General features: G+C 42.6%; 1 protein-coding gene across 1 annotated transcript; it reads left to right on the top strand.

Annotated features, from left to right (window-relative positions):
* The first annotated feature begins 7182 nt into the window (after window positions 1–7182).
* On the top strand, window positions 7183–8903 carry LOC123419731 (BTB/POZ and MATH domain-containing protein 3-like). The gene has a single exon (XM_045107210.1). The coding sequence runs from the start codon at window positions 7553–7555 to the stop codon at window positions 8693–8695; it is 1143 nt and encodes a 380-aa protein (XP_044963145.1). The 5' UTR covers window positions 7183–7552; the 3' UTR covers window positions 8696–8903.
* Window positions 8904–10149: the final 1246 nt, after the last annotated feature.

Genomic DNA, 10149 nt, shown 5'->3' with positions numbered 1-10149 from the left:
AGAGCATCCTAAATATTGGATTTATTGACCCAGATAAAATACATATAGCGACGCTAACTAATTATCCCAAGGAGACGGAGGAAAACCTTCTAAGGTTTCTCAGAGATCAAAATTTATGTGACCACATACTGTTTCCATACAACTTCAGGTGAGGGTCTTTACTCTGTTGTGTCCATTCACTTATAAGTGTAATTGATAAGTTACTGACACACACACACACACACACACACACACACACACACACACACACACACACACACACACATATATATATATATATATATATATACATGTGCAGCTTCCATTGGATTCTGTTGGACATTCAAATTGATAAGGGAAGAATTGATGCCTTCGACCCATTATCGAGACCCTTGGAACACTTCCAAAGCCTGCAGGACATGCTCCAAGGGTAATTTTAATCATTCTTGCGCTCTATCGGTCTCTTTCGATGATTTTCTGATAGATAAATTAATGAAAAACTTAGCAAATCATTATCCTTGTCGGGCAGGGTTTGGAAGCGGTTCAAGTGCGTGACTCCCGGTAACTTTCCTGAGAAGCTGACCTTTAGAGCGGCTTAGGTAAGTAGTAGTATGATATACTTCTATTAATTTTCAATACATTTATGATGCTAGATTATTATTTTGATTATATATATTCTATTCTTGTAAAGTGCGACCAGCAGCCACGGGGAACGCATCTATGCGGATACTATGTTTGCGAGACCATTCGCACGTTTACCTCTGAGCTCAAGGATCACAGATTCGACGTAAGCAATGAACATTCACACCTCTATTTTTACCCGTCATTCTTTGTTATCATGATTGATATTCATATTCATCTCCTCTTCTTATATAGCACACGGCCATGAGGACGAAGGTCCTACCAGAGCAACGCGCGATTGCTGTTGCAGAGGAGCTTGCGGGATTTCTGAGGACGGAAGCTATAGATGACAAAGGACGATTTAGTGTAAATAGGGGTCATTACTGATGTTCGTCCATGTAATCGAATAGACGGGCTCTAGTCCCGATAATTTAGATCTGCATATAATTGTATATATATGCTCGCTTGTAAGATAAGTTAATCTTATATACATACGCATAATTATTTCTATTTAAATTATATGAAAACTAATTCCCGAACACCAGACGAGGCATCACGTTAATCTCCCGAACACCTAAACCCTAAAACCCAAAAACCCAAAAATAATTTCATTCAAAAAAAACCCCAAAACCCAGCAAAATCTGAAACTCTTTAGTCCCGGCCCGTGTAACGAACCGGGACTAAAGGTCCTGCCCCTGGGGCGCTACGAGGCGCCCACGTGGAACACCTTTAGACCCGGCTTGTAACAGGGCCGGGACTAAAGGATAGGCCTTTAGTCCCGCCCCTTTAGTCCCGGTTGGTGAACCGGGACTAAAGCCCCTTACGGGCCGGGGCTAAAGGCCCCGTCCCCACTAGTGTTTTAAGCGATTTCACTAAGGGTCTACATACGAAGCAAAATAATTGAATCTATACTCTAAAGTATGTCTATATACATCCGTATGTAGTTCACTAGTGAAATCTCTATAAAGACTTATATTTAGGAACGAAGGGAGTACTTTTAATAATATCTACTTCCGCGCGCATGCCCCATCCTAAGATTTTGGCCCTTTGTGCTTGCCGAAGACAATAAGTCTCTCTACAAATGTTCATTTTGCTTCAAGATACTTGAGGACATCACGTTTTACAAGCTCGTCAAGTTGCTGCTATCGGCGGGTTCTGGAGGAGTCACGGCAAGGTTCTAAATTTCGTTTTTGCATATCGGTATGCCATGCGTACGTGTGTCGTACTTGATATGTATGGGGTTCGATTACCTAGCCGTAAACTTTAGTAGCACTCCTTACAGGGAAATGCCCCTTTGTGATCCAACGAGCCATGGTAGCTCGCTACTGCTCCGGACACATTGGTTGACCGGCGTGTGTCCTTCATAGCTGATGTGTCTGTCCCCTTTGGGGAAATGTCACGCGATCTAATGGAGTCCTTGTAGCTGGCTACGACTCGTCTACATTCGCCGGTGACCGACACCTGCCTTGCTGGGTCATGTATGCCTGTCCCTGTGCGGAATTGCCACTTTGGTTTATGACTAGACATGTCGATCCGGGTTCTTATCATTGGACTGCTAGCGACACAATTGCATACGTGAGTCAAAAGGCGCAAATGGTTCCGGCTAAGGTAAGGCTGCAGCCGTGGGGTTAACCGTGCGTGAGACCGCAAAGGGATGCGATGTGTTACAGGCTGGATTCCTATGGCTTAGGATCGGGGTCCCGACAACCATAACATGTGAATTGGTTGCTACTTTATCATGATGAGTTTTATGAGAAAGATTTGATGTTTATGATGCTAGAGAAGTGATTGGAATTATCATTGATTAAGCTTATATACTACGCTAGCATTCACACTTCATAAATTACTGCTTTTATCATTTACCTACTCGAGGACGAGTAGGAATTAAGCTTGGGGATGCTGATATGTCTCCAACATATCGATAATTTAAGAAGTATTCATGCCATATTTACCTATGTTTACAATATTTTTATATGGTTTGGTACACTTTATATGATTAATTGGAACTAACTCGGATTGACATTGTTTTTAGTAGGATTATTTTGGTTTTGTTTTTATGCAAAAATAGAAGTTCTCGAAATCATCTGGATTTTTTTGAAGATTTTTTTCGGAAACATATAAGAAATATTGGAGTGAAGAACCACCGGAGGGGCCACACGGTGTCCCCAAGCCAACAGAGCGCAGCTACCCCCCCCCCCCCCCCCGAGGGCGCGCCCTCGCGGCTTGGGACCACCTTGTGGCTCCGTTTAGCATGATTCCAATGTAAAAATCCTATGAGTCCCAAAACCCCCAAAAGTTAACCTAGAACTTCCGCTCATCCGCCGCAAGCCTCTCTACCGAAAAATCAACTGAAGCCCTATTTCGATATCCTTTCAGAGGGGGCAATCATTACCGGAGGCCATCTTCATCATCCCGGCGGTCTTCATGTCAAAGAGGGAGTAGTTCACCCTCGGGGTTGAGGGTATGTAGCAGTAGATATGTGTTCTATCTCTGTCTCTATCTCTCTCTCTATCTATCTATCTCTATCTTTATCTCTCTCTCTCTCTCGTGTTCTTGGGATGCAACAGTCTTGATGTATCACGAACTTCGTTAATATAGTTGGATCATATGTGTTTGTCCCTTGCTATCTTGATGTGATGAATTGAATATTTCCCTTGAGATATTGTTATGTTAGATTGAAAATTGGATTTAAGATCACTTGATGTATGTCTTGCATGTGGATATCCGTGGTGGCAATAGGGTGTTCTATTGATTCACTTGATATATGTTCTGGTACTCAACTTGCGGATTCTTGTTTTGACAATGGGGTAATCTATGTATATGGGTTGATATATGTTCTTGTCCTACTTTCTCCGATGTAAATCTTGGGGTACTCTTTGAAATTCTTTGTGTTGGATTAATTATGACGGATGTGAAATTGTTTGATGCGTGTCGAATAATTAACCCATGGATACTTAAGGTGCCATTGGAGTATCTAGGTGACATTAGGGTTGATTGATATGTATCATAGGTGTTATTCTAATATGAACTCTAGGGATCTTGTGACACTTATAGGAATAGCTCCATAGGTTGATCGGAAAGAATAGCTTTTAGGTGGTTCTACTACCTACAAGAATTTCATTTTATGTTCGCCGCTAGATATGAATTTGGAGTTATTCTTTGTCGCACGTTGAGGGATGATCATATGATTCTATTATATTAGCATTTTTGAGACATTTCACTAGTAAAAGTATGAACCCTAGGCCTTATTTCCAAACATTCCAACACTGTTTATCCTCACTTTTGTTACTTGTTATCTTGTTGTGTTTTTATTTTCAGATTACATAAACCTGTATCTACTATCCATACTACAATTGTATCACTATATCTTCGCCAAACTAGTCACTACAAGAAAAGTGATAATCCATGACGCTCATACTGTGACGATTCAATGAAAAATGTCACATCTTGTGAAATTAATATGATTCCCTAACTTTTTTTCATTGAATCGTCACAGAATGTGCATCACAGATTATCACATTTGTTGTAGTGAGTGCACCTATATAATTTTCCATTGTATTGGGTGTGTTGGAGACACAAGAGACTTCTTGTATTTGATTGTAGGGTTGTTTGAGGGAGACCATGTTCATCCTACACCTCTCACGGATTCAAAAATCTTAGGTCATTCACTTGAGGAAAAATTTCTACTGTCCTACAAAACTCTGTGTTTGGGGGGGCCAACAGAGTATACAAGAATAAAGTTTTGTAGTAGACATCACATGTCATATTAATATTTATTACTCCCTTCATCCGCGAATACCTGTCGGAGAAATGTATAAAAATGAATGTACCTAGAACTAAAATACATCTAGATACATCCATTTCTTTGACAAGTATTTCGAGACTGATGCAGTATTATGCTAACACATAATGTTTGAACACACTTTGATCTGGTCACCTTAATATAATAAAACTTGGCAGGTGTGCATATTGATGAAGGATACCATCTATAACCTTTCCCCAAGATGGTCACATATTTGGCAACATGAGGATAGATTAGAAAAATACTGATCTTGTAGAGATTCATAATAAATATTGGTTGATTTATTAGGATTGTTTCTTTTGAAGGTCTAGTTGGAGGGGTTTAAATCCCACCTAAATTGGTTGGGATTGTAGTTGATTCCTAATATATATATCTAATATTGAAGCAACCAACACCAAAAATTTCCACTGTCTAGAGCTGACCGGAGTGTTCCGTAGTCACTTCTCGAAGTCGTAGAAAATTCTACTGAACACTCGGGGACATTTAGATATGCGGACAACGAAGGTAACACTGTCGATATGCAACTTTGAAAGTGTTAGAAAATGTGACACTCGAGAGACAATGCACACTCAATAGCAACGCACATGACACTAAACTCACTAGGCATGCACCGTTAATTTCCTTTCTTTCCGCTCTTCCTCCCTGACCTAGGAGACAGGCAGAGGCGGATGATCTACCCTACTCCAAGGTGACGAGTGGGGATAGGAGCCCCAGAGCTTCGATCTAGTGCCTACAGGGTTAGGAATAAATGTAAGGCTTGTCTTAGTTTGGTGGTGGCGTGAGGTGTAGTCGTTGGCATGGAATAGGGTCTTCTCGCCTTGGCCTCATCATTTTGATGCTTCTTCATATCACCGGAAGGCTTGTGGAAGTTGTTGCATCCCTAGATCTGGTTCTTTGGGTCTAGTGTTTTATTTTGCATGTTTGTCTTGGTCATGTTGTCATGTGGGAGGACAACATGGATGTATGCCTAGATCAGGTCCGGTTTCCAATGAATGAAGGTTGGACAACCTTGAAATCCTCGGAGGGGGGGGGGGTATTTGTGTTCCCCGACTTCGATTGGCTAGAACTGGGGCATTCTATAGGTCCTCTCCGGTGTTTTCTTCACCGGGGAAACAATTTGCTGCGTAGATTGTGGTTGTGTGTGTCTTCTGTTCCACATCAATGACCTTACGACCGTTGTTTCTACAAGCTACTGAATTCAAACAAGTTTGTTCCATTGAAACAAAGGCCCATAAGCAGTAACTATCTATGCTCATGACACGGCGCTAGTGGGTGGCTGGGTGTGGGAGGAAGAAGACTTTGACACCTCACGTATTTAGATTTCTTTCCAATTCTAAAATGGAGTTTTTTAAGGATTTGTGCTACTTAACATACGACCATCGGTCTTTTCAAAAAAAGCACGCACCTCTTATTTTGAGCATAAAAAGGGAAATCCCATGTCGGATTTTAGTGTGTCGTGCCCCATTTCTAATACCTATTGCTCTCCTTTGCCACGCCCGTTACTATATTGTGTGTTTTCTTGCAGTTTCTTTCGTTTTCATTGCCTTTTTCTTTCTTTCTTTTTGTGTGTTTTTGCTTTTGATTTCCATTGGTTTTCAATGCTTATTTCTTTTATTTCCTTTTTGAGTGATTTCTTGATGGTTTTTCTTTCTTTTCTTTCTTTCTTTCTTTACGGTCTTCTATGCTCATGTTTGCTTTTCTTGTTTCTTTCAACAGTTCTCACTGGTTTTTTTTTCACGAATTGTCTTGTTTTTTATGTTTCTCTACCATGCATTTTTTTTTCCTTTTCTTCTTTCTTTTGTTTTCCATAGGTTTTCTTTGTTTTTTATGTTTCTCCATCATTTTTCTTCTATTATTATTGTTATTGTAACATGCCTCTACTTTCTTTCATACAAAATTGGACATCTTTTATATACATCAGGAACATAGTTTATATTTTTTAATACATGATTCATATTTTTTTAATACATGATTAACAGTTTTTTGAATACATGTTTTGGTGTCCCCTTTTTCCATACACATTGTAAATTTTTCGTATACATCAGAAATATATTTTTATGCATGGTTCACATTTTCTGTCAAACATTTTTCAAATACACGTCGAACCTTTTTTTAATGACATGATACATTTTTCAGAAAACTACACGAACAATTTTGTTACATTGTATAAACATTCTGTTTTAAAGTTTCTCGGGCATATTTTTGTTATGCATGAACATTTTATTAAATGTAATGTACATGTTTTTTAAATGGTTCAAAGCTATTTCTTGCGAATCAGAGGAACTTTTTATTACATTGTGTAAAACATACACTGTTTGAATCATGTAACTATTCGTTAAATGCCATAAGCATCTTTTAAGGTATCAACATTTTAAAAGCGACTCTAACACTGCAGTATTTTTTTCAAATTAAAAATTTCAAAATTTATGGAAAATTAAGTTTTACAACATACTCCCTCCATCCCAAAATTCGTGTCCTACATTTGTCTGGATATGAATGTATCTAGTCACGTTTTATTATTTAGGTACATCTATTTCTAGACAAACCTTAGACAAGAAAATTAAGACGGAGAAAGTATGCATTTATAATGTTTTCAAAAACATAAAATGAACGAATGTACGTAAAAAGGAAAATAAAAAAAGATGAACGAAGGAACGACAATTTAGAAAGAAACGCTCGGTTTGCTAATGGGCCAGCCAACCTCACCGGTGCGTCCTTGTCGACGCGTGGCTACTACGCTCCTGCTCTGCTCACCACTCTCGCACTGCCGCCGCCCCCGACGCCAAATCCCTAGCCTCGCCGCCGCCCGCAACGCCGCCGTCCCCAATGCCGTTCCGCCGTCAGCGCTGCCTCCCCGTGGGCCACTCCTCTGCGTAGATCCCCCCACGGCAGCCTCGCCGTTGACCACTCCCTTGCGCCGACTGACCTGCCGAACCCCCAAGCCTCCCCTCCCTCCGTCGATCTCCCCCCGCCCACTCAACTCCACCCGCCATTGCTTCGTCCTCCCCTGCCGCCGGCTCGCCGCTCCTCCCTCCGTCAATCTCCCGCCAAATAAACGCCACCCTCTCCCCTGCCACCGGCTCGCCGCTCGCCCAGCGACCCCTGCTGCTCCACATCCCCAAAGTGCTAGCCCACAAGGTCGCAGGAATCATGTCTTTCGCCGGCGTATCCGTCGTTGCTGACGGCCGTCTGATTGAGCTATCTTCCGCGGCGCCGGCCATCTACTCCGGCACGGCGAGCAGCGGCAGCTGGTGGTATCACCTGCTTGTGCTGCAGGGTTACTCCCGCACCAAAGACCTGCTGCCCAATGGGAAGGGAATCAAGGGACAATCCTTCCGAGCTGGAGGCTATCAATGGATTCTCAAGTTTTATCCCAATGGTGATAGCCTGGATGCTGCCGGTTTCATGTCCGTTTATTTCGGACTTGATCAGGATGTTGCACGGCCTCTGAAGGTGCACCGTCAGTTTAGTTTCGTTGATGAGGTTGACATACAAGTTCGTAGACGAATCCGTGCAGGCACAGCACGTGACTACTGGGCAATCAACCCTAGCTGGGGTCGAGGTAAATTCATAAAACAAGAGGACCTTGAGAAGTCAGAGCATCTCAAGGATGATTGTTTCACCATCCGGTGCGACTTCATCATCGCCGAAGCCGCTGGTACTACCTTCATTGAGGTGCCGCCATCTAACTTATGCGAGCACCTGAACCATCTCTTGACGACGAAGGTTGGCGCCGATGTGATGTTCGAGGTGGGCCACGAGAGTTTTGCTGCTCACCGGAACATTCTTGCGGCCCGTTCTGCTGTCTTTCTAGCGGAGCTCTTCGGCCCCATGAAGGAGGGGACCACGACGGGTGCCATACAGATACAAGACATGGAACCGAACGTGTTCAAGGCCATGCTTGGATTCATCTACACCGACTCAATGCCCAAGATGATGAAGGTGGGAGAAGAAGCAGAAGCAGAAGCAGAAGCAGAACAAGTTGGAGCCGATGAGGTCACGTGGCTGCCACACTTGCTTGCTGCGGCAGACAGGTTTGATCTCCAGCGGCTCAAGTTGATGTGTGAAGAGAGGTTGTCGGAGCACATAGACTTGAGCTCGGTGACGGCCACCCTTGGTCTGGCAGCACAGCACCACTGCCACGGACTTAAGGAGGCCTGCCTGGGGTTCCTCAAAGTCCAATCTGCTGCAATCTTGGGAGGAGTCATGGCGACCAGCGAGTGGCGGCACATATCTGCAACTTACCCCTCTGTTCTGAACGAGCTCATCGCCAAGCTTGCCTCGAAAGCGTAGTTCGTTCGTTGGTTGTAATGGTGTGTTCTTACTTAGACTAAAATGGATCGGGAGCTGAACTTGTGCAAGGAATTCACTTTGGGCACTTGGTCATTGTATTTTGGAAAGTGCAAACTATCATTGTGGTTCCTCAAATTGTCTCACTGTATGGGTATCGCGAGCTGAATGGTTGACTACTTGCATACAAGAAGTTTGTGTAGATTATAAATCTCATGTTTGGCAAAATGCCACACTGCATGTTTGTATCCATCTACGCTCTAAAAACTGTCCAATTTGCTGCTTCATTTAACGAGTTGCTGAAACTTAATCCAAGGTTATGGTTCTGATCTTCCTCTTCTAACTATTTTATTTCCAGCTCGTGAACTGTGCAGATTGGTGTTGCATTTGGCCAAGCGAGCTTCCATCATCATGTATGGCATCATGGCCACCTCCCTGTGGCTCCTCCAACGTCTGTGGACCGTCGCTCATCTTGGTCGCCTCTTGCTGCACGATGTGGTTCCACTTGTCTCGGAGGAGGTAGACCAGTGCCACCACCAATACCTCAGCGGCGAGGAGCACTGTCCAGAGCCTGAAGCTCCTGCCGGTCCTCGCCAGCGTCTGCAGCCATTGCACCAGGTACTACACGCTCCTTGCTTTGACGCCCCTTTAGAAATTATTAAGACAACATGTTCAAGCACCATAAGAATTCACGAGATTTGGGACGTAAGGCTGTATCCCCACAAAACAGGGATTTTCTTACCGCCCCCATGGGGCCTGCCGTGCTGGTGCGTTTTATGTCATTTGTTGTTTATGTTAACCCCTGACATTATCAATATATTCATAACTATTCGAAATATCTATATATCCATAAACATTGCGATTGAATGAAAATCCATGCAATTATAAAAAAAGATCAGGCAGCACGACCGCAGATGCCTAGGCTTGGATGTAGTAGAACCAGATCAGGATCAGACAACGTCCTAGTAGCACATATAAAAGTGAGCATGCTCTAAAGAATAAGTGTAAAGCAACATAATCTCTGGTCAAGGTTGATAGACACGATTTGGAAGCAATGTTGTACTCCCTCCGTTCCTAAATATAAGTCTTTAAAGAGGTTTCATTAATGGACTACATACGGATGTATATAGATATAGTTTATAGTGTAGATTCACTCATTTTGCTTTGAATATAGACTTCTAGTAAAATATCTTAAAAGACTTATATTTAGGAACGGAAGGAGTACAAGCTAGGCTCATTGATAGCTTTATGAGGCTGCTCATGAAGTGTGTCACACCCGTTGCGTTCTTGGTAAAAGTGAAGGGCAAATTGAAAGTGCATTATATCGACTAGAGGGGGGTGAATAGAAGAATTTTAGAATTTCATCACTGAGGAAATTCCTTTTGAGAAAATTCCTCACTGATGACTAACTTACAGCGGAAACAACAAAGGATCAGAAGTGTAAAGTATCACTACAA

The sequence above is a fragment of the Hordeum vulgare genome, chromosome 1H (genome assembly GCF_904849725.1).
Source record: "Hordeum vulgare subsp. vulgare chromosome 1H, MorexV3_pseudomolecules_assembly, whole genome shotgun sequence".
Taxonomy (NCBI): domain Eukaryota; kingdom Viridiplantae; phylum Streptophyta; class Magnoliopsida; order Poales; family Poaceae; genus Hordeum; species Hordeum vulgare.
This window is presented reverse-complemented; position numbering and strand designations above follow the sequence as displayed.

What these genes read in the sequence shown, in the direction of transcription:
- LOC123419731 (XM_045107210.1), top strand. Translation starts at nt 7,553, where the DNA reads ATGTCTTTCGCCGGCGTATCCGTCGTTGCTGACGGCCGTCTGATTGAG.